Source organism: Mauremys reevesii, linkage group 8 (genome assembly GCF_016161935.1).
Source record: "Mauremys reevesii isolate NIE-2019 linkage group 8, ASM1616193v1, whole genome shotgun sequence".
NCBI classification, from domain to species: Eukaryota; Metazoa; Chordata; order Testudines; family Geoemydidae; genus Mauremys; species Mauremys reevesii.
In genome coordinates, this window is record NC_052630.1 from 103,148,511 (window position 1) to 103,176,186 (window position 27,676).

The window sequence follows — 27,676 nt, forward strand, 5'->3', positions numbered from 1 at the left end:
GCGGGAGCAGCCATGGCCCAGGCAGCGGCGGGGAGGAAGCGGCAGCGGCCCCGAGCGCAGCCCCAAGCAGCGAGGCCCCGCTGAGAGCGGGGCCCGGAGACGCGGACACCGAAGCGCCCGGGCAGGGACCGGCCCCCCCGCTCCCGCCCCCCGGCCGGGAAGGCACCGACTCTCCCCCCCCGCCACCCGGCCGCGCTCGGCCCCCGCCCGACGCCCCCCGGGGAGGGGGGCTCCTCCTGCGGGCGCGGAGCCGCCCCAAGCTGGAGAGCCGGGGCCCGGCGGCGGTGCTGGGAGTCGGGCACCAGCCCCCGGCGCCCCCCGCCGCCGGGGCCCCGCTGACCCCGCACAAGAGGATGAAGAAGCGCAAGGAGCTGAACGCGCTCATCGGCCTGGCCGGGGACGGGGGCCGCAGGAAGAAGCTGCCCAAGAAGGGGTCGGGCCACCGGCTGCTGCGCACCGAGCCGCCCGCCTCCGACTCCGAGTCCAGCTCCGAGGGCGACGAGGACGAGTTCGGGCCGCCGGGCACCCGCTCCCGCTTCCCCAAGTGAGCCCCGGCCGGCGGGGAGGGGGCTGGGAGCAGGAGGCTGGGTTATATTTAGGGGACGCGGGGAGTGCGGGCCCGGGGGGGGAAGTGGGAGGGGTGCTGGGGATTGGGGACGGGGTGGGGAGACTAGAGGGGGAGCTGGGGAGGGAAGTGGGGGGTTGGGGGCACTAGTGGAGTGGGGGTGGGGGAGAGCTGGTGTATGTTAGAAGGGAGCTGGGAAGAGTTGGAATCTGGCTGGGGCAGGGGATTAGTTGGTGTGATAAGGGGGGCTGAGGGTTATTTTGGATGTTATACATTGGGTGTGGAGGGGGGTTAAGAGCGGGGGGCATAGAGTGGATGTAATAAGGGAGAGGAACTGGAGGTACAGTTTGGGAGGGGATCAAGGTTATGAGCTACAGTGTAGGATAGGTGTAATAGGGGAGCTGGTTCTGGGCTGTGAGGGTAACTTGGTCTTAGCAACTGGTTTCATCAGGCTCTGACAGATGATGAATAACCCTTGAAGATAAAAAGGGGTTTGTGCACTCTTTTGTTGACACATTATTGTTGCCCTATTGAGTTTGTTGTTCCCTGTTCCCCATCTGTCCTACCCCTTACCTGATCCTAGTTACTTCCATCTTTGTGCTACTTGGTATCAGTGATTTCAGTTGCTCATTTTCTACCCTTAATAACCCTGGCTCCTGGACTCCTAGTTTCAACCTCTTCTTTACTTCTCTCTTCTCAAACACATACAATAAGTCTTAATTGTCAGCAGCATGGTTTCCTCATGGTTAAGGCGGAGATCATTCTTCCTGCATAATTTCTGTTTCCAAAAGGTTAGGCTGCCTCTAATAACCTTCATTCCATCCTTTCTTCCATGTGTCCATATTAGACTGTTTTTGTATCCATGTGTAACTCATTACCCATGTCTAGCTGACATTATCTGGCTGGTGGCATTTCAGATAAAGCGCTCTCACAGGCACTGACAGGTCTTTCTAATTTAAATTTACTTCCAAGACTCAGCTCTTCAGTTTTCTAAGTTGCTGGTGGTGTTATGTAAGGCTGTCACTGGCTTCTTCCCATTTTTAAAAACTGCTTATCTTCTTCCTGGAATCTGACACTTCTGCACCCACTGGGCAGATTAGTCACACACCTAGCTATCTGGTTTCTGAATGAACGAACGAATCCCCTTCTGTCAGAAGAGGGTTTTGTCTTTCGTGTTTCTAATGCACCAACCATTGTAGTTGTAGACACCGCTTTTATTTTTGATGCTCAGGGAATTATCTTCTGTTTCTCCTTCTGAGGAAAAAAATAGTTCCTCCATCCTTCCTTGATTGTCTTCCATCTCAACATCACTGGATGATCACAGTAGCTAAGCTTACTGGATTGTTACCAGGTAGTCTGATGACAAATTGATCCTTAACTCTTCTAAAGTAACTCATTTAATGTCTTTTTAGAATCTTTCATTTTGTAAAAGTCAGTAAAGGCAAAATGATCTTTAGAAAGATTTTCTTAAATAAACTGTGTTGTCCTGTATGAAAGAATTCATCTTCATACAACTAGTAGAAATAGATCTGAAATAGCTTCTGGTTTTTGTTACATGTGGCATCTGTTGCATGTTAAATATTCATGGAGGTAAGGAATAGTGATTAGACAGGTTGAATGGTTATCAGTATATGCACATACGCTTTAAATGTTATACTAGTAAATTTACAGATGAATTGATGCATAGTGTTGCTGTTATACTAGGTAGAGAGGAAATACTTCTGCTGGTAAATAAATTCTGCAGTTAAATAATAAATATTGAAGATCCTCCAACAATAATTTAAAAGGTTTTACATCTCAGGATTACAATACTTTTAAAATATCTATTGTCATATCATGATGATTGATCAAGTCCTACCCTTTAAGTCTACGTTACTTTCCAAACAATTAAACTTTAATTTTGCATTGTAACTCTATTCTAATAAAGCAGGAAACTCTGGCAACAGAGGAGGAAGCATGTTTTCAGTCTAATGGATACATTTTACTATGAATACCATTTAAACCAGATTTTCACTGTCTCCCACTAATCAACTGTTTACTCCTGGAAATGCACTGCATTGATTCTTATCTCCAGTGAAGCAAACTTGCTGTTTTGTTAGGGTGTCAGTTAAGTTAACTTGACTGTAGATCTTCTTACACTTAGAATATAGCTGTACATGTCCCATTGCAGATTCATGATCAATTTTTGATCTTTTACTCAGGGGAGAATACCTGCGATGCTGCAAGTTCTGTTATCCACTATGTGCTTTTGTCATTCTGGCTGCTTGTGTGGTAGCTTGCGTTGGCTTAGTATGGATGCAGGTTGCCCTCAAGGAAGATCTGGATGCACTAAAGGAAAAATTTCGAACTAGTAAGTATATCAACCTTCTTAAACTGAATAACTTAGATGTTTTTTTACCCTCGCTGTTGGGAGAAGGTAAGCTGTGTGTAATGTAACATGCTATCCTTTGCTTCAGATTGTCATAAGACAAGGTTTGGATAGACAAGGTCAGAACCTCCGCTGTCTACTTGTTTTCATGGAGATTTGTATACAGCTTTCTTAGAAACAAAATGTGAAAATGGTTCTCAAAAATACCCAGAGGTGTATGGTCTGTGGACTGTTAAAGTTTAACATGATTGCAGCACTGTTTTTTAAAAAAAGAAATAAAAATCAATTTTTCCAAGTAGTCTTAAGGGATTTTGACACATCTTTCATTAAAGTTAATGGATGATGTGTGAAAATCCCTTTGGCTGCTTTAAAATAACTCAGCTTCTTTTCATGTCTTTGAATGCTGCCGTTATGTACTGCTTTAGTACAACTTTGGCTAGTTCTGTGTATCTTTCTAAAACCTGTAACTCATTACTTTCATTTGAAATTGCTCACTCCAGGACCCATTTTTTCTCATCATTTATCTTCATCTCTTGTTTAAAACTAATAGTCAGTTGATAATTCTCTACTTAGAGGAATTTAGGTTTACGTTCTGCTTATTAGTATGAGTATTTGTTCACTCATACAAGATTGACACAGTTGCAGCACGATCAAATCACATCCCTGTGCATAGACCTCCCTCAAACAATTAAGCTTGTCCTCCCAAAGGGATATTGCTGGAAAATCAGAGTACGATCCCTCACATGGCAAGAAATACAGAACTATCTTGTTACTGTTTATTTGTATTACAGTAGTGCCTCAAGTTCCCAGCCAAGTTCTGGGCCATGTTGTACTAGGCGCAATCCACAAAAACACAGAAGAGGGTCCCTTCCTCAAGGAGCTAACAATCGAAATAGACAAGACAGATGAAGATTCTGAGAGAGGAAACATTATTATTCACGTTTTGCAGATGGCACAGAGGCACCCTGGCAGGGTTGGGAATTGAACCCTGATCTCCTGAGTCTCAGTGAAGGGCTGTAATTATAAGACTAGTTTTCCTTTTTGTTCTGTTGAGGTTTATTTTTATTTTAACAGTTTCTCATTTTTACTCCTATTGTACATTCCTGGTGTTGCGTTGGGAGTATGCTCAGTAAACTGCTTCTGATAACCAAAAACACCTCTGCTTTACTTTTGTTATAATTACAGAGAAACACAGATTTTTACGGGCATGTTCTTATAACATGACCATATCCCTTAATTAGTGTTTTCCTTTTGATTTAAATGGTAGGTGGTGTATTTTTTATAATTATGAGCTTGTATGCAAAGTGGACATGATGATTTCTGCCATCAAAGCTGCTTCAGACATCGTGTAAGAAAAAGGATTTCACACTTACGATTGTTTTCAGTATGATATTAAGAAAATTCAAATGAAAAATCTCTTGCAACTTCAAATAGGTTTTTTTTTTTAAAATCTGACAACTTTTCACTAAAGAGACATGGTGAGGTAATATTTTTTTTATTGAACCAACTTTTGTTGATGCGAGAGACAAACTTTCGAGCTACTCAGAACTCTTCTTTGGGTCTGGGAAAGGTACTCCAAGCATCACAGCTAAAAACAAGGAATCTGTTCCACCTTGTATTTAGCTGTGATGCCTGAAATGCCTTTCCCAGACCTGAAGAAGAGCTCTGTATAGCTCGAAAGTTTGTCTCTTGCATCAACTCAGGTTGGTTAAATAAAATATATTATCTCACCCACCTTGTCTCTAATATCCTGGGACCAACACTATGCCTTTCACTAAGACAGTTTCAGGTCAGTTGTCAGTAGTGATGCTTAGAATTTATATAGTACTTAATCTTCAAAGCATCATTCAGGCTTTAAATAGGTTACTTAAATGCATAATAATAAACACATGAAAATGGGGGAATCAGTAGCATTCATTAATGTGAAAAACTTTTGCAGGGTTTCCTGGAATTGTAAGTAGGAGTGGGAGGACAAGCCATCATATTTCAGTGTGAGCTCTTAAAGTGAAAAGCATAGAAATGCAAAGGACTCTGTCAGAGTGTTTAGGTAAAAACATTCACTTTCTTTCTAAAGCTATTTTATAAATACCTGATTTACCTATAAGAACTTCTGAATAAAACACTGTTTGGATCCTGAGGAGTCCATACAGATCTATTATAATCCATGATCAGGACCCAAAAATGTTTTTTTCTTTAAACAAGTTATAAAAAGTAATTTTTTTTAATAAAAGCTACATAAATATTGGTATATTTTTGAGCCCAAAGAAGTAGGCAGTTAAATGTGGGGAAGCAGCCTTTCAGGATGAGGTAAGTGTGGGAATAGAAAACAGAAGTGTATTGGGGCTGCCACCCTTTAGGGCTTTAAGGAAGCCCAGCACATCAGCACGGCATATAGCAATCAAGTACATTTATTTTCCTTGGAGAACCATATAAAGTCAGTGGGAATGGCTGTCCTTAATTTACTTACTTTTCTTTTGGGCCCTTTTAAAAATCCCCATCTTAAATTCTAAATAAAAAAGTAGCTTTCCTGTAGATCATAAATCCATAGGATTCATTGCACAATTCTTTCTTTAAAGGTGCGCTCTTTACTCTTTATTTACAAATTTCTCTTTAGTCAAGGAATTTTCTGTTTGCCAACTTGTTTTACAAGCAGACATTTAGTGTGTAAGTACATGCATTTTTTTGTAAAGGGAGCTTACTCTGTTCAGTACTTCAGGTTTCTTCAAGTGATATGAAATCACCCTAATCTTTTTGGAATATTCTTCATAGTCAGCAGTCACTCTATATGTTTGAATTGGGGATTGGGGTTAATTTCATATGCTTCTACTGTGAGAATACAGTTCCTAACAGTTCTCATCACAGTTTCTTTATTACATCAGTTATTTATATGCTCCCAACTATGATTTAATAAGAAAATAGTGCAAAATGATTGGACTACCTAAAGAGATTCTAAAGATGATCAGAAATAACCATAATACAGAGATACTGTGAAGTGCCAAACATAGCAGACTCTCTAATTTTTGGCATTCTCCAAGCATCATGTTTTGGATACTGTTGGGCCAGGAGCTATCAATTTAAATCAACACTCTATTTCTGGGTTGATTCTGAATATAGGATGATTATACAGTGGAGAATGTTACTTGCAATGTTCTCCAACTACTGTAGATGTCACTGGCTATAGCTTGTGTTTTAGCTTGTATCATTTTCACATCTTAGTCTGTTTTGCAGGATTACTCAATTTTTCATTTCTTTTTTTAGTGGAATCTTACCAAAAATCATCATTCCAAGAGATCCCCAAATTAAATGAAGATCTGCTTGATAAGCAAAAGCACCTTGAGAAAATAGAGACTGGAGACATGGGACTAAATAAAATTTGGATAAATATCACTGAGATTAATAAACAGGTAATAGGAACAAATGTTCAGTATTGAAAAATATTTTCAATGTTTTAAATCAACTCTACCTTCTTGACTTTACTGTGTGTTTACACTTCATATGAAAGTAAGAATGAAAATGAACTGTCTGATACTTACAAACATGCTAGCACTCAGTTCTATAAAGACTTAATATGAGAAGTTATGTAGATGTAGGTTGAAATTTTCAAAGCTGACTAAGGAATTCAGACACCACTCCATGTAATTTTTTTTTCATGGCACATATACAGCAAAATGCCTTAGTCAGCTTTGAAAATCTCACCCAGAGCACATTACCATGGATCAAAAATAGTGACTGAATATCATTCATCTGGGAGGAAAAGTTTAAAGGAGACCGCCTAAAGTTGACATTGCTTCATCTTTGTGACAGAGATAATTGTGCAACTTGTCCCTAAATACCTGACAGGAGGGCAGCCCCAAGTGTAAGGGGGCTTTCGGAGGTGGGAATTAGCAAACCTAATTACATCAGAAGCTGGGGTGGGGAATGCTGAAAGATACCTAAACCGCAATGTCTCCTGTTTATAGTATTGCAAAGGCAAATAAAGAAGAACTCAGTGCCTCTATTAGTATATAACATGCTTAAAAAAAAAACAGAGTCAGGTTCTCAGCGGGTATCAGTTGTAGCTCCATTGAAGTCGATGGCACTAATCCAGTTTATACTCGCTGAGGATCTGAGCCTTTGAGTTTTATCTAATTTTAATCATAGTTTATTCATAAAACTGGCAGATAAAAATCTTAGTGAAGATAAAAGTATCTTTTGTTGGCAAGATGGAGATTTAGATTAAGTCAGTGAAACTGATTGTTTTCAAAAACAATTTAGCATTGGATAACGTCACTTTGAGTCAGTTTTTTAAAGGTATTTAGGTGCCAAACATGCAAATAGGTGCCTACTGGGATCTTTAAATTTTAAATGTCCTAGGCACCTATCTGCATCCTTAGGCACCTAAATACCTTTAAATTTGGCCCTTTGGCACTAGTCACTTCCAAATTTTCAATTATTTTATAGTTGGCCACTTCAGGCCAGTCTGATAGTCAGCCTAATTCCTCATGTATGGAGACATACAAGGGATTTACTAATTTCCGTCATGGCCAGCCTACTGCTAAACCAGTATCTTTGCCTTTCCTCAGCTTGGGAAGCTGCATATATAATATATATTTTTTACAGGAGCAGGCTGAATTTATCTGTTTAACAACTGGATTGTTAAATGGAAGGACTTTGTACTTCGTTCACTTCAACTGCAGAGAAGTGGAAATTGCTTTTAAAGTGACATGTTTAGCAAATGACCACAACTTGTCAATATTTTTACTTGCTAACTGGCAATTTTGTAACTTGCATAGATCATATTTATAAGCCGATTTTAATGATTTAATCTTTTTAATTGCTCAACTTCTGGTGCATTATTTGTAACTAATTTTTGAGCTAAACTATTTTGCACGAATTCTTAGTTCTACTTTCAAAACTTACATCTGTTAGTCTATAAGGTGTCACAGGACTGTTTGTTGCTTTTCATAACTTAGTTTTTCAGTGTGTTATGTATGTAGCTCCCATTTTTTTGTAGCTGTTTGAAGTGCATATTAAGGGAAGGACAGACAGGAAAGTTGGGCATTTTGTTGTATCAGATACTGTGAATAAGCATGCTAACCAATATGGAACTAGATGATAGTGCATTTCCTGCTTTTAAAAAATTATTGCTTAAGTAATTTTGTTGGTCTCTTAAAGGAAATGAATTGTATAGCAATGGGCAAATACAAATTGAAAAAATTAGTTGAAAACAAATATATAGGCTTTAGTTCCTATGATTCTTACAAATAGATCAAAGTTTTAAACAGAATGTAAGGAGTAGTATTGATGTCTCATGTAATAGAGCACTTATATAGGCCAACTTACAGTATTAGTTGTATGTCAGTTGTGTTCAGTGTAGTATTCTATTTCTTAGTTAATTATTTGACCCCACCCCATTACACTAGAATTAGAGCCCCTCACAATCTTTAAAGTGTTTCTCCTCTCAGCACCCCTGTGAAGTAGGATGGCTCTTATCCCCCATTGTACAGATAGTGAACTGAGGCCCAGATTGAGTGATAAGCCCAAGGTCACACAGGAAGTCTGTGGCAGAGCTGGAATTGAACCTGGGGTTCCCTAATCCCAGGTTGGCATGCCAACCACCAGCCATTCTTTCCTAGCTCTTTTTCAGGTGACTGCCAAGTAAAATAAAATACTTAAAATATTGTACAAAATCATCAAGGTGTGTACAGTGTCATATTTGAGAGTTCACTGGATAGTGAAAGTGCAAAAATATCCCGTTTGGACACTTCTGTTAAGGGTTTGCATTTAAAAAGTTTCTATTAATAAAAAGGCATTAAGGTTCTTTCCTTTTTCAGGTGGCAGTGATGTGAATAAAGTAACACAGTAGAGAAGATATTTCTTCATAGGTCCTATTTCCAGGCACTTGTATCTCATCCAAACAATCAGTCTCTTATGCTAGTTCCCAATCCTGATTATTATAATTTAACCAGATGTTAGTGCCACAACAATGACTTTCCATGTCTGTCTTGTATGCAGATTTAATATGAAGGAGAAGATAGATATTCTGAATAGTAAAGGAGGGTAGCAATCCATCCAAACAGAAGCAGTCTAAAGAGTGAAATTAACCTGATATATACACCACAAATTCTCTTTTGCAAATTCTAAGGTTTGTGGTAAGGATTTCCCTGTGACTTGCAGGGCCCAGGCTGATTAAATTCTTGTGTTTTGTTTTATGAGAACATGTTAATAGTGTTAGAAACATCAGCCATACCACATCTCCTTGGTGGTGAAGACTGGTTGGGCTAGGGATTCTGTGCACTTCCAAGAAAAACACATGGCCTCAAGTAGTTACTTAAATTTATGACTGACATTAAACACAAGCAACAGTCATTAGGGACGGGGGAAGATTGAAATAAAGTTGCTGTATTTACCAATTCTAAATACTTTTCTCTGTTTTTAGATTCTGTTTTTGACATCAGCAGTAAATCACCTCAAAGCCAACATCAAGTCTGCCTCTGATTTGATTACTCTTCCTGTTACTGTAGAGGAACTTCAGAAGGTAAGTATTATAAATTGGCTTTTAGTGAACATCACACTAACTCTAAACTGTAGCTGATTGAGTAGTTTCCAAATATTTCTGCAAACAGCAGTAACTACCAGAATCTCTCAAAGATCTTATGACTGTATGAAATACTGTTAGCTTGCGTTCATTTCAGTGGAGCACCTTTAGTGTCACGCTCAGTGATCCTTACTTAATGCAAGCTAGAATATAATCGAGAATTCGCTAGACACATTTAAATTGGTAAAACAATAAATATCTCTCTCATGAAATGGGCACATCTTTATATTGGTTTTATATGTATGTTACCATTTGCGCTGGTAATCTTCCTCCAGTCACATGTACATGAAAGGCTTGGCTTTGTTTTTATAACCCTTACAACCCTAAATTAATATTTATTTAGCTTGCTTTGGTGGGAAATGAAAACAGACCATTTTTGGAAAACCTTCTTAAACTTCAGAAGTAATGTAATTCTCTGTATGGTTTACTTTTATATTAACAGGTAGAAGTGCAGAAACTGAGTGTCATTTATCCAATAGACTGAAGTGACGATATGAAAGCCCTCAGGGTATTGTGTTTTCAGTATATGCATAGTGAAATTCATTAGGAAGAGTGGTCAGTGTACACATACTAATCAGAATTTCCAAGTACAGATCTATGTTAATGGTTTTCATAAACTATTAGCTGACTAAATTTAAATTGATTGGTAAAAGTGTCTTTGGAATCATACAAGGCAAAATTATCTTAGCGACTTTTTATTTTAAATTTTCACTGTTTTTAACTCTTTTTAAAAGTAACAAATACACACCCCTCTTGTGGTCAGAGTTCTTGGAGAGCAGGGTTCAACGTGTAGGGAATATTTCTAGGCAGTTGATAACCTCTTGAAGGACTAGCTAGATGGAAACAAGTGTAACTGTACATGGATTTGTTAACTATTATAGTGGTGGTTTCTGTGGCTCACGCCTTAGCTGAACTTTCTTTCAAAAAGAGGAGCTGGCTTGTTCCCTGGGTTAAAGTGGTTGCCTAAACTTTCCCAAGGTCCACATTAGCAGTTTTGTTGGAAGCAAATATTTATATTACGGGAATACCTAAAGGCTACAGGTGAGATGAAACCCCATCATGCTGACAATATCCAAGTGGAAGATTTACAGTCTACAGACACAGTAAAGGTCTGAGATGGGAATACAACATACAAACAAATCAATGTAATGAATTGGCACAGCGTCGTTGGTTACATTGTAGGGGTTTTGTTTTTTAATTGAGGTTAGAGATTGGGAAAGAGGAGAATATTCCTAGCTAGTCACCTGTTTTGACATGGTCAGGAGACTCTGTTTTGTAGGCATTATATCAGAGGTAAGTCTTAATGTAATTTTCCAGGAGTCCAAGGGCTGCACCTAGTTTGCACAAAACAGAAGATTGCAGTCTCCCCAGGTTCCCCATCGCTTCCACCACCACTGACTTTAATATAGAACTCTGGTCTGGAGGGCTACAGGTTCCAGCATGCAATGCTCCATTTTTGAGCTGAATGACAAGGCCGCATTTCATACTGGAACAAGTGATGCTTGGCCACATCTCACTAAAGTTGAAGGCCCAGGTGACAGTATGATGGAATTTTGGGAGCTGAACTGGGTTCCAACCCTAAGCTAAGGTATTAGAAATAGTGGCATCCATTTTCACACTTCTCCCGGATATCCTCTTGCTTGCACTCTTACATTTGGTAAGTGCAGTGTAAAATTGGAATCCTGCCAGGAAGTACATTATTCCTTAACTTTATTTTTACATAAAGTGCTGGAAAAACACTAGGAATTAAATAAAATTGTTCAAATCGTTTTTAGGTTTGACAGCTAAAAAAGTGCTGAAATTTTAAACTTAAAGCTTGATGTCCTTCACTCCTCCCTGTATGTACATTGCAGCACATTAGATCACTCTAGAGATTGCTGCAGTGCTTAGGTGGTAGCATAGTTTTTGAACGCTCTTGTGGAAAAGTGTATGTGGAGCTTCTTAATTTTTGTCTTTGGGTGTTGCCTTGTTTGCTAGGGAAACTGCTACTACCCCCTGAATTGGATTTAAGAATATTTTTAAGCCGCCCCCTCCTCCTCCATTGCAGTTAACGTCTCTGAAAGCAATGAGGAGCCTTTTTTATACTGTTAAACAAGCCTGAAGAATTCCTTTACTGTGTCAGAGTTCCCCCTGCAGAAGGGCACCTGGTTGAGGGGAAGTGGTGAAGGCACTGTTGCTGCAGCAGGACAGCTGGGGTCCTGACTCCCATGAGAGTGGAGGGGATGTATTCTGTGTGCTTGTATTGGGATTTACAAGAGGAGAAAATGGTCACATTTCCTGAGAGTTGAAGGCGAATAATGAGGTGCCTTAGTGGATATTGACAAGGGAGCTCCTCTGCCTGTGTATGAGTTGCTACCTGGAAGAAGCTTGTTTGAAAATCTAAAAAGAGTAATAAAGGCTGGGGTCATTAGCAGAATGGTGATGGGGTCAACATCTTAATAGGGTACAAGGGAGAATAGGCCATGATGGGGCTTAAAAGCGAAGATTAATGGTTCATATTTGTTGTAGGGATGCTGATATTAAAACTGCACACAGAAAAGTTAGATTACTTTTCATCTAAGTACTGGTTAACAGCTCAGGAATACTTAGATTCCTGCAGGAGGAGCATGACCCTATATATCCCCTTAAATCATCCACATGAAAAATGGAAGAATACATGTGGATGGAGGTGTTATTAATCTTCCTTGTTGGCATTAAAACATTTTGAGCAAAGACTAAGGATAAAATGACTATTATAGTCTGTAAATGCAAATCTGAATGTTCCAGTTCATCACTTAGGTTTCTGGCAATCTGGCTGCATGGCATTTAATTAACAAAACATTGTTTTGCAAGTTGGTCTTTCAGATTCTGCAGTTGAGCACAGCGGAAATTTATTAGGTTGCTATTTCTGTTTTCAGAGCGTAGCTACTATAGGTAGCACTCTAACCAGTGTTGCTCATGATGTTGACGCTATGCAGGTGACGATTGAAGAACACAAGAAAACCACAGAGAGGCTCCGAAATGATTTGGTAAGGACAGTACTAATTTAACAGAGTTAAATATTAGCTACGTAATCTGTAGTAAAGCTTAATGTGAACTCTACCAAGTGTTGTGTAACTTGAAAAATAATAAATAGTTAAAGATCTCTGCAAGATGCTGGCTAGTATAATAATATAATAGCTAATAGTCTTCATGTGACATCCATTACACAGTAATGAGAGCATATTTTCTTGATGCCAAAATCACCATAGGTTTGCAGGACTGGAAATAGTGGTTGCCCACTATGTGTGGGCGTCTCGGGAGGGCTTTACGCCACCTACATGCTGCAAAGTATAACTTATTGCGGCTCTCGGAACAACTGGAGAGCAGTTGGGATTGTGGTTGTGTTAGGAGTGTGCTGGGGTGAACAATCCCCTGGCCCAAATCAAGGTGCATATGTAAGAAATACAGGTTCACTAATACCAGTTGAAACTCTCAAATAGCTGAACCTTTAGAAATCTTAATTTACTTTTAAACATTCTTTCTGCCACAGTGGGAACATTTGTAAACTAACTTCTCCTGCTGCAGCAGGAAACATTTCAAGAACACCATAATGCTAATTGATTTGTTCACTTCTACTAATCCTATTTTTCTTTTATAACAGGTTTAAAACTCTAACACTGACAACCAGGGAGTCTTTGTGCAATGTATTGAAAAATAATTGATGCTGATTCTAAGAAACTATGCAGTTCATTCATAATTTCTTAACTGAAATGTATGTGCATGTGTACTTTGAATGCTGCATGTGACAGGGAAAATGGCTGATGTATGGCCACTATTTTAGTGAAACTTAAGTGCCTACCTATTTAACAGAACAGAAATATGCTAGTACAAAGCACAGTGTACTAGCATACTTAAAATAGTCCATGCACAACCAAAATGGACTATGGTTCAAAATGCATAATTCTTGCAGGTATTTTAGTAAAATATCAGAAGTTATGTCTACAGTCTTTGTCTAGCCTCAAGAGTTTCATAGATGTAACAAAATATTTATTAATATAACTTTTGCTTCTTTTGTCAGAATGAATACATTAAAGAAAATGGAGAAAAACAGATATCTTCACTTTCCACCACTGTCAGTCCAAGAATTAGCAATAGAAATCAAACGGAGAATTGTAAACAGGTATTTCTTGCTTTGCCATTAAATGCCAGCAGCATTGCAATGGGTAAAAGTACAATTAATATTTTCCCTTATGCTCTTCAGTATTGTAATATGATACTATGAAGTATGTTCATGTCAAGGTTGAACTTGAATAGAATCCATGTAAGCCAAACACAATATTATAATATTTCTGTAATGTTTTCCCATAGTAGTGTTTCTGCATGTAACTCTAGATGGATCTTTATAGTACCTCCTTAAGTGGCATTTTTCATAGCTTTACTAGGAGTACAGTGTAAGTAAGTGCACTGCAAAGGCTTAGTTAGTGGTGGTTGAACAAGTTAAGGGTGTATTTTGTAGTAGAAGTGTATTAATGAGTTAAGGACTTGAAATAGAACCTGGCTTTAATGTCAGGTACTTGCCTTTCAGCTTGAGCAAGAGAGGGAGAGGCAGGTGATGAGTCATTCTGAAGGTGGTAAAGTACAGAAACAGGACTTCGGAAAAATGAGTGAATTGGGCATATGACTAGACGAAAATACCTTGGGATGAGAGTGAAACCAGTGTTTGTATTTTTAATACAAACAACGCCAACTTCAGAAGTAAACTTGTATGAACAATGCCTAGTGCTTAAGCTTTTTGTCTAATACAGTAATTGTCTAACCTAATTTGCATTGAAAAATTAGGTTAATGCACACTTCAGTTAAGTGCATGGCACCTGTTCTAATCAGAGTATTCATTGGCAGCAATGGGTTTTAGCACTAGGAAATCCCATTTTCAAACTGCAAAGGCTAAAGTGACTCACTCTAGTCTTCCTCACTGTCAGGCAATTCCAAATACACTGTATTTTGTGTGGCTCTGAGGCCCTTTGGAGAAGGATACTTGGTTGAACTGGTCCATTCACTGTTTCATTAACTGAAATAATGCTGTGGCAGTGTTTCCAAACAATCGTAGTGGGATACCACAACTTGTTCTCTTTTTATTTCAGGATAACCAGTTCCTGCACGCCACAGTAGAAGAGATAAATGCTTCTTTAGTGGCGTACCAAAAGCTCAATGATCTAAAGCTTCTAAGTGTGGATACAGCAATCAGTAATATAACTCAAAGGGTTACATGGTTAGAAAGCTCTGTGGTTGCTGTGAATACGTTGGAAAACAGAGCGAATTTGTCCACTAGTGCGGTAAGTGCTCAGTGACCAGGCGTGCCTACTTGCCTTGTAGGGTACTTGAGTGGCTGAGGGTGCTTCCTATGCAGCAGTCCCAGTCTGCAAGAGACTAGGGAGGCCTTTCACTGTACTGGGGATGGCCTAACCCAGCAGTTCTCAAACTGTGGGTTGGGACCCCAAAGTGGGTCACAGCCCCATTTTAATGGGGTTGCCAGGGCTGGTGCTAGAGTTGCTGGGGCTCGTGGCTGAAGCTGAATCCCCTGTGTGGCGAGGCTCAGATTGCAGTCCCCTGCCTGGGGCTGAAGACCTCTGGCTTCGACACCCCACCACACCCGGGTGGTGGGGTTTAGGCTCTGGCTTTAGTCCTGCTTTCCAGGGTCCTGTCGTAATTTTTGTTGTCAGAAGGGGTCGCAGTGCAACGAAATTTGAGAACCACTGGCTAACATAAAGAAAATGTTTCAAGTTAATGCATTGTGAGGCTTAATATCTGATTTTAAAGGAAGTTGCACGTTTCAGCTGCTGTTCAGGTATCCTAAGTGGCAACCTTAAGAACAGTTGTGTGCTGAAATAGAGACAGTTCTTCCACCACCCCATTAAGAATTTGTGCCAATCCCTGAATGCTCCTACCTAGGACTGCCTCTGTGATAGCGTTTTCTAAGGGTATGCTGATGCTACAGTGTGTAGAAATTTAATTGTATAAGTCTCATTAATATTAAGCCATGCAGATAAATTTCAGGGCTGAAATTAAATTTTAGGACTACATAGGGTAAGATTTCCAATGCCATATTTGAAATTTGCATTTAAATACACTGTTTAATCCCATCTTGATCTGCAGGGTCTTGGTGGTTTATTGGAAAGTAGAACATGTGGCCAAGTCCATGCAGGAGTTCCTGCAGAAATATGTTTCACATAGTGTGGTAACCAGAAGTAACCTCTTAATATTAATGTAGTTCTGGTGTATATTTGTTGTAATTTGATTCTGTTTTACTGCTACATGCTGTCCAGTTTGAAGGAAGCAAACTTCCTTACAGAAACTTTAAGCAAATATCTAAGCTCTAATACTCTCTCACCTTTTTCTTCAGGTGGGTAATACAACTACCTCCCCCAAAGTGGAAAGTCAAGATCAACCAGAGAATGAAACTGCTACAGAAAAAGCACAGAATGCAAAGGTAGGTAAAGGAAACTAAAATCAATGTTGATTAATAGATCATGCCATTAGTCATGTTAAGTCACATTTATTTGGGTCACTCTGATACTAATACATATTTTCAAAGACAATGAGGTAGCAAAGTAACTTTCCTATAGCATTGTATGTGCAGGAAATTAGTTAAGATGGAAGTAAAACTAGTAATAGGGTAAGACCCTGCCATCATGAAATCTGTAGAAGCAGCATGCACATGAGTAAAAGCTGCAGGATCCAGGCTTCCAGTAACTACATCTCCCTCTGTAACTTGCCAAGATAGCTGCATTCAACTGGGATATTGCAACTGAAGGAGCATTCATGGAGATTGAGGGGCCAGGGGCTGGGTCTTCTTGGCAGACAGCCCTTGGCACATCAGCTCTTTACTAATAGAGATCAAGAAAAGCATGGCATGTTTTGTGGCTCAGTGAAAGCCTTCCCCCTCAAGTAACAAACTCTAAAGACTAACTGGGAGCATCTCTAATAGACAAACAAAAGAACACTCTGATTAAGTAACAGCAGCTGAAGTGTGGTGGGTGGGAGTTGTTATTTCTGGAAAACAGAGGTCATCTAATCCAATCCCCTGCTCAAAGCAGGACCAACACCATGCATAAAAAATGCTTGTTCACTGGTTTAAAAAAAACAACCTGTGATCATCTGAGTGATGCTTGCTGAAGAACAAATATCTTCAGTAACCTTATTTTTGTAACTCTTATGTAATCTTGACTTACATGTTCAGTCTGTGAAGTAAGGGCCAGAGAATGGATACATTGAGCAAAAAGTTTGAAAGGGACCGTGTGATAAAACTTAACTTAGATACTCTTAAAAGGAGTTCAGATGGAAGAAATAATTCCCAAGATGTCCTAAGATTCAGTGAGTTGATGTAACTTATAAACAAGACCTCAAGTTCACCTGCATGTGGTGGTTGAGTTTTAGTACATGGCTTAAATCCTATGTTCACTATGAGAATTAGCAAAATAGGTCCCATGTGTGACAAATGAGCTCTATATAAAGGTCTGGGTATTTTCAGTTCATTTGTCAGGGATTTAGTAATTTATAACTCCTGCATCCCACTACAGCAATCATTACTGCACAAACACTTAGAAAATAAGCAGTTGAAACAATGTTGTGCAGCTCTACTAATGTGTCAGAAGCTTATTCCGTGTTACTTTGGGAAAATATAGTAAATGAAGGCTTTAGTCAATGTATTAGACACGTTAAATTTAGATACAAAACAGTGGTAAATAAAGCACTGGGAAAAATTTTTGTTTAGAAACAAATAATGCAAAAGAAGTGTTTTTGCCAGTTTTTAGATTCAAGTTCTGTTATTAGAGACTAATGTGTTGCACAGGAGTAAACTTTGATATAGTTCCCTGAAGATTTTTTTTACCTTCTTAATCAACTAAACCTAACTTGGCCTGGAATTATGTAGGCTAAAAGTTTACAGATCTGTTGTAAAGTGAATTCTCTTTACCTGCTGTGCTGTACCTGGTGAAGAAAGGTTGCTTTTAAGAAATATTTTCCTGTTGCTTTGTGCAGAAAGTAGAAAATGTAGATCCTCAGGTATCAAAACTAAGAGAGAAGCTTCAGCTGATCAATGCTCTCACAAGCAAGCCAGAAAATGAAAAATCTCTTGAGGCATCAATAAAAGGTGGGAATATTGTAGTAATTGTATCATTCAGAGAATAAGTAACAAAAGTGAATAATTAATAATTTCTTAAGATCTTGGTCAAGGAATATGGGTGTTCTTTAAAATAATAAGAAATCGATGGTACTTGCTAAGAGTTCAAAATATAATGGGGAGAAATTAAGTGAGGTTTCCCATGGTGCTTAGAAGGACCCCTAAACTTGTGCTGTGTAGCATTTCCATTTATGTAAATAAATATGTAGAAGCAATACAGGCATGGAATGAAATGTTTATTATCAGGGTCTGTTAAACTATCATACAATAATTTTATCATTTTAATACTAATTGGTGCTCAGGAGCCAAATTAAGTGTGCTGCCTTTTCAGTAAAAATTTGCGCTTCTAAAAGTTTAGCATAATGCCAGCAAGAGTTACAGCTGTACCAGTGCACCTCAGTCCTGAACTTCAGTCTCTGCTATTCCAGTCCTGAGTAATACCAAATGTGTGTCAAATGGCCCTCTTTACTGTAGTAGAACCTTGCTAATTCTCATCTAATTGGTAAACTTGACAGTTCCTTCCAAAAAAAGTCTCTCCTCACTTACTGGGAAAGAGAGAAGAGGGTTAGTGAGACCTACGTGGGAATTGCCATGCCAAATCAGGCCAATGGCCGATCTCCAAAAAATTTAGCACCAGATGATCTAGAGCAAGAAACCCTGAAGTGGACAATTATGGTATCTAGCCATTAGGAAATTTTGTTCTTTAACCCCCTCAGCTAAAGAGCTGCATATGCCCTGAAGTGCACTCATACTGCAAGTGTTCTTTTCACAGTGTAGTAATGTACATTTCCTAGTATAGCATGAAGTATTAAGCCAACATAATTGTCTTACAAAATATACTTAAGTGATATATCCTATAGGATGGCTTGTTTGTTTACTTGCAGTTTCTCGAAGTTAAATCTCTAATGGGCCTCCCTACTAGTAGTGAGATATAGCAAAATCTTGCTACACTTTGAAAGTAGCAAACCACCCTATAGTACATTTGAACCTAGTTTTTGTAAGGCAAAAAGTCTTTGTACCACTGATCTATCTTGTTCCAGGCTATTGCTGTTGTTTTTAATTGTGTTAATTTATAAAACTAATGTAAAATAACTTCGAACAGGTGGAAAAATGCAGACTGCTACATCAAAGCCTACAAATCTTCCAAAATTTTTATCGAGATCAGTTGGAGGCAACATGGAGAGAAATGGACACCCAAGACGCTTGTCGTTACCAGGAATTGCCACCATAAAAGGTACATCTCGGTTTGCCTTTGATTTGCATAAACACTTCCTGTCAGTGCAGACTAACAGACCATGAATAGTTGTGGTATAACATAGCTGAGGCAGAATATGGGACAGTAGTTCTGGAAATGGAACGTATAGAAAGTATTTTGACAAGTCCAACAGGAGGAAGGATAGATGGAAGAAGACGTGCTTTAGTGATTTGGAGGAGAAGGGGTATTTGCATGAAATGGGAGAAATGTTTTGAGTGTAAGGTATATCCTGAAAGATATATAAAACAGGGTAGGGGAGAACAGGATAAGAGGAGGAATGGAAGGTGTCAAGGGCACAGGATATAGCTGTAAAATGGAGCAAATTAGTATTTGGATAGGACTAGTTCAACTCTTAAGTTGGCAAAAATATAATGTTTTAGCTTCAGAAAATGTGCAGAAAATAATAACACTTGTCCCTCCGTATGATCTACATAACAAATACAGAAACGTTAATTCAAAGGCTTCTCTCATGGGAGGTAAACTAAGTCTGCATATTTTTATCAATGTTTGGTTGGGGGAGTGGGTTATTAGAAATAGCGATTAAATGCTTCTGTGTTCAGATTTACGAAGTGGATTCCAACTAAATAAATTCTACACATCTTCAACAGAGCTTACATTTGCTTTCTGAATTTTCATCATTACTGGCTTATGCTTTGTCTTTAACGTACTGTATGTATACAAAGAACATCTTATAAAGCCTCATGTAGTTTTCCAGGCTTGCAGGGGACCATACAATGTAGTAAAACAGGAGCAGAACTTGTACTATAACATCGTGTAATTAAAGTGCTTGCTGCTTAAAACTGTTTGTCCTTCTTGCAGATCTTCAGGATTTGTTTGAAAAGACAGATCAAGGCATTGGTGGAAAGCTATCCTATGAAGATCTCCAAACTCTGGTTGGCTTGGCAATACAAGAGCGACAGAGCTTTAAGGAATTTGATACAGATGGGGATGAAAAATACTCATTACCAGAACTGAGATTAGCTTTAGGTGTGTAGCATACATATTTAGAAATGCAGTATTGACGAACTTTACTATAGCTACTGAAAACTGCAAAATGCAGTATTGACGAACTTTACTATAGCTACTGAAAACTGCAAAAGCTACGTCTGCCCAGCGTCCTTCAGATCTTTGGAGCTAACTTTATGTACACGTTGCCAACTTTTTAATTTGCATTCTTTGGATATAGTTAAAGATTTTTTTAAAGGATTTTATCTATGGCATAATGTTAGGAAGTTCCTTCAAAATTCCAGGAAGATCGTAAACTCAAACTATGTTAGGAATCATCAGCCAACATTTTCTTTCCCTTGAAGGGGCATTCTTGTGTTTAAATTGGAACATGTGTACATATAGACAAACCCATGTTTTATATTTCACATAAATTTGCCTTAAATTAGAGAGCTGCACTTTATATAGAGCCAGAAGAAATCTGTCTTTTAAAGGTAGGCCTTTTCTGCTTGTAAATATTTGAAATAGAATAAATTATGCATATTTTAGGGAGGGGGGGGGAGCGTTTTCAGGGCTGTGTTGGTGACCATGCTGGTTTGTAAACCACAAAAATGCAGGATAGTCTGGAGGCAGAGGGTATTTCAGTTTCCGCTTGGATTTTAAATGGCCAATGCATCCAGGGATGGTATTTGAGTTCAAACTGAGGCAGATGCAAGGCATGATTTCTCATGCCATCCTACAGAGGGCTTTCATTTTAAGAGGCAAGGAGTGAGAAATTTATTGTTTTGTTTTACATCTTGAGCCCATCAGAATAATGACATGACTGGGACTGGGTAAGGTACCCAGTTCAGTGTTTCCTTTTAACTTTGTTGCATCCAGGGTTATAATTTGTGGGAGGAGGGTGGCTATAAGGGGGAAACTATTGGACCATTTTAATTGACTCTTAGTTTAAAGCAAGCTTGTCCCCTGAAGCTACTGCTGCTGGCTGCCATCATGACAAGGTAACTTGCACCCCTACTACGCTCCATGTACCTGGCAAGCTCACAAGTGCAATAGTGGTGTCCCTGACTGGTGGTGGTGGTATTTTTAACAGAGCTTCTGACACTCCCAGTTTCTTCCTTCTAATATTGTTTCATGTTATTAGTCAGCCCAAGACCAAGAGCAGTTTGTTTCTAAACAAGCCTCTTTTGTGCTGCAGTGTCACCAGCAGGGTGGGAAAGCCTACAATAAAGAGAACTTGGATGCAGTTTCCATGCTGCATGAATGTTCATAGTTCTGAGGGTCTTGGATGACTGTGTATTCCTCTCATTCAAAGGGGGACAAAAGGCAGGTGCAGGGTAAGATTGTACAACATATTTTTTTATTAAGTGCAATATACATTTTCTTTACTATAGGTACTGCTTTGACCTTGAAACAAATATCCACACCCAGAGAAGAACATACTAATATGTTCATACTATAAATATTATGAATCTAAACTTGAAGACTGCAATATCCAGAAACTTTTTCTGGAACATACAAAAAGGCTTTTGCAGAACGTAGTCTCCCACAGGCCAGATCAGGGACAAATGACACTTTATACAAATCATTTCATTGGCCACAAGCATAATTCATAGCTCTCTTTTTGGTCATTTGAATATTGATTTAGTGGACTGTGAAATATACTGATGGTCTATTGACATGGGCTATCTGGAAGTGTGTTCATAGTTTGTTTTATGTGACTTTGAATGGGATGCTTATAATTTTACAAGGAAATAGTCTCTGGAAGGAGTCAAATCAGTGAAAGGTTTAGCAAAATGGAACCCTTTCCTAGGTTATCTAGTCTGTTTCACCATCGCTCTTCTGTTCTGGGCATGTTTGCTCTGCCCAACAGGGAGATGCTTTCATTGATGTGACGTTTTGAAATGCAGTATAACCTGGCTTCTAAGGCAAGTAGAAGTCAACACTTGCTTCTTTTGACCAGTTTCCACACCCCTTTTATACACTTCTGTATAAATCCCTTAACCAAATAAAAATTCTAGCAATAAAAAAATAACCATTCTGGTATTTTATTTGTACATTCTGTATCATAATTATATGCCAGAATTTGCACGGTATTTTTGGAAGGTTTATTTGTATGAAACAAAATTTAGGTAAAACTTAGAATTGTCTATAACCGCAACTTTAAATGTTCTCGTTGTTGCAATTTGTTTTAATTTTGCAGGGCTCTTCTGTGGTAATGAGAAATTGTACTCAAACAAAACTCTCTGGAAAGAGTGCATGCATCTCCAATCTCTAGTATTTTTATGTCCTGTATATGGCATTGGTACTGAATTGATCAATTATTGAGGCGCTAAGACATAAGACCATTCTGTAGTGCTGATTAACCTTGGTTAATTTGCATATTGGATACATAGTGCCATCTCTAAGGTCATTAATTGGCATTGTCACAAAGTCTGCAGCCTTATTATGATTATGGAATGGACACGTACAAGGAATTTAATAAAATAGGGTCATTTAAAAATACAGTGAATTATTGTTCATTGCTGACTAGTTCCTTTTACATTTAATATTGGCCTGCAGGCAGCCATCCTAATCTCAAGGTATTGCTCAGCTTTCAAATGCTTGAGACTTGTACTGCTTCTCAGTTGCTGCTGATGTCATCAATCCATGTGCTGGCCTTGATTGTTAGGTAAGGCCCCAGCAGATTGTTGCTGATAGTCCAAAGACCTTATTTACACTACTGTTGACAGATCAGTGGTAGCTGCAGGTATGTTCAACACTTGCCTAGATTTGCTCTGAGCAGGGTGAGATGGCTGGTCTACATTTCCACCACCTGGCACTAGTGGGAAATCAAGCCAAAAAGTCTAATCAAGCCAAGTTGGTGTGACTTTTTTATCATGTTCTGTCAGTCATGGGACTTAATGCTTCCCCCCCACAACTAGAACAGCTCTTCCAAAATGAAACAGTGGGATCGCTCATGGAAGATACATGGATCCTAAATTCTAGTCTCACTGTGCTTAACTCCATGGATTCCAGTGTCGTTACTCTTTACTTACCCTAGAAAGGCTCAACCATGGTCACTAGGATGCAGTACTTAAAGGAAGATGCTGCCACAGAAGTACCAGTGAAACTTTCTTATACCTTGGCTAGTGGAAGCCCAAGCAGGAAAGGGTTAAGTGTGAGAAGCAGAGGTGGGTTTAAGGAGATGGGTTTACTTTGGGAGAGCAGGTGGAGAAGTGGACTTGACAGAAGTCTTGGCAGCAATGGAAGTTTGAAAAAGGTTGCTTCTAAGCATTGGAAAAGGAACAGGAGAAAAGGTGCATCACTTTATTAAATGAGCTTTTAAAATCATTCTGACTTTCATGCTCTTAACTTAGTGATGTAGACTCCTGTTTGAGAATACCTACATGAGAAGCCTCTGGACTCTGCTGTTAAACTAGTACTAAAGCATTGCACTGGTGTAGCCAATTGGTGTCCAGGATTCTTAAAAACCCATTTTATAGCCTATCCTATAATTGTAAATAATTACCAAGTTGTTTTGCAGTGATTTTTTTTGTAGTTTTGTTTCCATATACGTTATATTCTTGCCTGCTAATTTGTTTTTAAACTTAGGTTTACTATACTCAGATTTTTAGACTCAACAGTGTATAAGGACCATTTTGTTAATTTTAGTTTACCTGACCTTTCCTGTACAATAAGTGAAATGTTGGCTTTATTTGAATAAAGTTGGACCTATTTTGGAAATGTACAGAGGCTTTTTTAGATCTGTATATGGAGTAAATTAAAGCTGATTTTAGTTACTGAATTCTGCACATGTCATCATGTAACATAACTGTTTAATTTATCTAAATAAAATATTTCCTTTTTTAGTGTGTACTTGAGTAGATCATTTGTGGAATAAACAGCACTAGAATGATAAGCAGATAAAATAAAAATAAAATTAAAAAAGCAAGAAGACATTGCAAATTGAGATCAGCTTCACTTTCCCTGGTGTTTCACATGTTCAACTTCAGCACATGGGTACTGATGATAAAACCTTTTTATTCTGTTCAGGTTCTTATCCCACCCTTGTTGCCATAGTATCAGAGTACCTTCCAGAAGTGCATTAAGCAATGTGACAGACATTTATGTGTAATTTTTTCCTCCACTTTTCCTCTCCCAAGGGGAAAATTGTGATTTTAATTAGTTTTTATCTGCTGTGTGTGCTGTTGAAGGTGAGAACAAAAATGCCTTATACTTGGAAAGTGATGTTTGTGGCAATTCTTTCATCAGTGTCTTCCATGATTGGGATAAAAAGGAGTTATGAATACTTTTTAAAAAAAATTAGACAGTTTCTCTAGACAAAATTAAGTGTTGTCCTTTCAGCTAGAGGTGCCTGGAAAAAAGTGGTGTTTTTTTTTCTTTTCCCAAAGGGGCATCTCAAACTTTTAAAACATTCAGGAAATTACCCAAAATGTATGTGGGGAAAATTCTGCTCCAATCTAACATTAACCATGCATATTGTTGATGGGCAAACTAATGTTCTGGCCTAAGTTGATATTCAAACTCCCTCAACCTTCAAGGATTGAAATCCTAGCTGTATTAAAAGCCAATGTCAAAACTCTGACTTCATTGGAGCCAGGATTTCACCTCTAGTTTATAATGGAACCATGGTTATAACCTTAATTATGAAGAAATTTTCTCCATCATTAAACTAGCAACAGAAAACAAGGCTCTAGCATGGATTGCCACTCTTACCCAATCCAGCCATAGCTGGGGTTATGTGATTTGAGGTGAAAGGATGAAAAATGCCATACCTGTGTGGCTGATTTTTATTTTTTTTAATTAAACCTCAAGAAAAGGGGGAGGGGTCTGCAGCTCAGTAAGTTGCTGGAGTAAGCTCTCAGTTGCTTATTTTGATAGTGCTTTGATCAGGGGTTTGGACATGAAAATAAGAGAAGGTGCATTCTATACTAGTCAGAATGATGTGAAGATGCAAAGCAAACTGCGAAGCTGGGCAAATGGCTTTTGTGGAGATTTCATGAGGAATCAAATAGCTGGTTTAATCCTAACTGGAGATGTACATATAGAAGTTGAAATTGGGGTTGTTCAGGTTTAATTCCCTCAAAGGGGGAAGTATCTCTACTGCAGCCCCTACGTGTCTTGTGAGTAACAAAGAAAACCCATTTAAGGTGCCTTTTGAAAGTATTCTGGTGACAGTAGCTTGTTTTATTTGACTTTAAAGAGTTTTCTCTGTTTTATTTTGGTTTCCATCCCAAATGATGCAGTCCACTGTGGGTCTGTCATGAGTTATATCTCACAAGCAGAGTTGCCATTACTGAGGTGGCATCTCACATTTCCTAATGTAACGAAGTCAGGAAGAGAGCTGAATGGAACAGTCCTTGATGGAATGGCTGAAAAAGGATAAGAGGTTGAATGATGGAGCAGCGGTGGCAGGCTGGCGAGTGAACAAGCCCATGGCAGCTCCTGAAACACCAGTTTGTATGAACTCTCACCTGTGAGGGAAGGGAAGAAAGCTCCATCCCTGCCTGTGGTGTTCTCCCTGTCAAAGCTTTTGCCATTTTGCTTTGGGCTGGCACTGGACTCAGGAGTGCATACCTCTGCTTTAATCCCATAATGAGCTCTCTTGTTAGCCCAGTGAACTACTGCATTGGGGAAGAATGTTTCGCTGCTCATCAGCTCAACCCACGCTTTTGCACGTTGCTCCCGCTGGACGACTTTCTTCCAGTGAAAGAAAAACATGCTACTGAAGGTCAAGATGTAACATAGCCCTAGGCTTGCAAAGTAGAGAGGCAGCCAACCTGAAAAGCAAGAGCAGAGGGTAAGCTCTTTGGTGCAGGGATCACGTCTATTAATGCATTTGTGCAGCATCCAGCATGATAGGAGACTTAAGTTTGATTAGGGCCTTTTTGGAGCTATCCTATTATAAATGACACTTTGGTCAGTCATTTGATATTTTTTTTAACCCACTTCCATTTAGGAGAGAATTTTCCCCTCTTTCCCTTTCTATCTTTTAGTAGCTGCACCTGTTTTGTATGTGTGGATCTTGGTGTTTGAGGCTAGGGTTCAAGTAACATCTGAGTGTTAATTATTCTAAAAATATAATTGGACTAGGATCTATTTGAGTGAACCGAAACTGCAGCTTTAAAACATGTATGTGATTGCCCTGCACAAATGAGCACCAGTTGAAACTGGTGTAACCCCCTGTCTGGACATTCTTTCTTTGGCTTAAACTGTTCCTTATTGACTTAAACTAAGTGTCCATGCAGCCTTTTTTGCAATGGTTTTACTAAATGTGTTTTAAGTAACACCTTTAATCCAACTCTGTATTTAGACTTTCCCCAGGCTATCTGGAAAGCCATGTTCAGATCCAAGAAGTACCAGTTTAGACTGAACATGCAGTTTGTGTAAAAGTCTTTAGGAAATATTTTTTAAAATAACCACCTGTCTACTGTGTATAATTATAGAAATGTAGGCCTGGAAGGGACCTCAAGAGGTCACCAGTCCATCTGCCCTGCCCTGCCCATGAGGCAGGACCAAGTAAACCCAGACCATTGTGGACAGGTGTTTATCTAACCTGTTCTTAAAAATCTCCGGTGACTGGGGATCCACATGTTAAAGACCATGTGGTATTTTGGGTAAGGGAAGGGCCTGGTCTCTGGCTCAAAAATCTACCCTGTTGCACAAAAGTAGCAAGGCTGTTACTATGTGAAGTACTTGGGGATCCTTCAGTAAAAAATGTAACATCAGCACAGGCTATTATAGTAAAGGCACCAGGGAACAGATTGTTTTTGGCTAATTGAAAGAGCTGCTTTTAGTCTGGGGGGGCATAAATAGTGCATAGCCAGCAGCAAGGAGACACAAACAGTGGGGTCTGGTTGATGGGGATTATCACCAGACAAGTAAAAAGGGCCATTTATGAGCTGGGTGCAGGAATTTACAGGGTGAACTTCTGGCATGTGTTCTGAGGAGCTCAGGCTAGGTGAACATACTGGGTCCTTAGTGCCTTAAAACCTATGGCTGTGCTGTTACCAAATGCCTTTTGAACATACCAAATCTATCTGCAGTCCATAATTAAAGCTAATAAAATTCATAGATGTTAAAGAATCTAGATTGAAATATTGCCTCTTCAGACACTCACTTGCTAATGTCGCCTTCCAAATTTCTGGGGAGCAGAGGCCTTTCTTAAAACTTGTCACAAAATAGCAATTGTACCAGCTTAGCAGTGAGATTCCATTTAACTGTAAGTAGTAGTCAGCAGGCTGGGTGAGTGATCTTATTTGCTAGCCCATTTCACTTACACAATATTATGTGAGGTTTCAGAAAAAAGAACATCTTAAGGAGGTAATAGAAAACTGGTGACTAGTTTTCAGATGGTAAATATGGTACTCACTGCTGGGGATAATCATTGTTTACCTACAACGTGCTCTTTGAAGAGGTGTGGGTAATAATCACAGGTCTGTGTGGGTTCCCATCCCTGCTCTAGAGCAGTGAGGAAAGGAGGGATTTTGAAGGCACAAACACACTGAGATTACAGCCGGTGCCTTTGATGTAACAGAACTGCAGCAGCTGAGCATTCTAGGTCTCACAATGAAACAATGGTTGCTGCTGCAGCTACATCAGCAAGAGCTAGCACTCCTGGAGCTGTGGGCCTCAATAGCTGGTGGCATAAAATAAACCCATGTTGTGGCTGTTGGAAATCTCTCTTTAAAATGCGTGAAACTGATACTAGAAGTGTGAATAAAGCTATGTCTACACTAGAGACTTTACAGCAGCACAGATGTATCACTACCACTGCACCACTCTAAGGTCTCCTGTGTAGCTGCTCCATGCCAATAGGAGAG

The 27,676-nt window shown here is 39.2% G+C and overlaps 2 protein-coding genes across 6 annotated transcripts; one reads left to right on the forward strand and one right to left on the reverse strand.

The window, feature by feature from the left end:
- On the forward strand, positions 1 to 22,790 carry EFCAB14 (EF-hand calcium binding domain 14). Of its 3 annotated transcripts, none has more exons than XR_005583535.1 (12): positions 1 to 544; positions 2,767 to 2,915; positions 6,192 to 6,337; positions 9,352 to 9,450; positions 12,408 to 12,518; positions 13,550 to 13,651; positions 14,613 to 14,804; positions 15,872 to 15,958; positions 17,509 to 17,620; positions 18,753 to 18,884; positions 19,725 to 19,961; positions 20,006 to 22,790. XR_005583535.1 is itself a non-coding variant. In XM_039483840.1 (12 exons), exons 2-12 carry the CDS (start codon positions 354 to 356, stop codon positions 19,898 to 19,900), a joined length of 1,497 nt encoding a protein of 498 aa, XP_039339774.1. In that variant the 5' UTR covers positions 1 to 267; positions 324 to 353; the 3' UTR covers positions 19,901 to 22,790. The 3 variants fall into 3 exon arrangements, 2 of the variants coding, with proteins under 2 accessions (XP_039339774.1, XP_039339773.1); XM_039483840.1 differs by having other exon boundaries at positions 1 to 267; positions 324 to 544; positions 19,725 to 22,790; XM_039483839.1 differs by having other exon boundaries at positions 19,725 to 22,790.
- On the reverse strand, positions 2,764 to 27,382 carry TEX38 (testis expressed 38). 3 transcript variants are annotated; one of them, XM_039483846.1, is made up of 3 exons: positions 27,226 to 27,382; positions 25,328 to 25,633; positions 2,764 to 2,893 (listed from the first exon to the last, which is right to left on the reverse strand). In XM_039483846.1, the coding sequence occupies exons 1-3, from the start codon at positions 27,239 to 27,241 to the stop codon at positions 2,874 to 2,876; spliced, it is 342 nt and encodes a 113-aa protein (XP_039339780.1). In that variant the 5' UTR covers positions 27,242 to 27,382; the 3' UTR covers positions 2,764 to 2,873. The 3 variants fall into 3 exon arrangements, with proteins under 3 accessions (XP_039339780.1, XP_039339779.1, XP_039339778.1); XM_039483845.1 differs by lacking the exon at positions 2,764 to 2,893 and adding an exon at positions 25,005 to 25,225; XM_039483844.1 differs by lacking the exon at positions 2,764 to 2,893 and having other exon boundaries at positions 25,005 to 25,633.
- Positions 27,383 to 27,676: the final 294 nt, after the last annotated feature.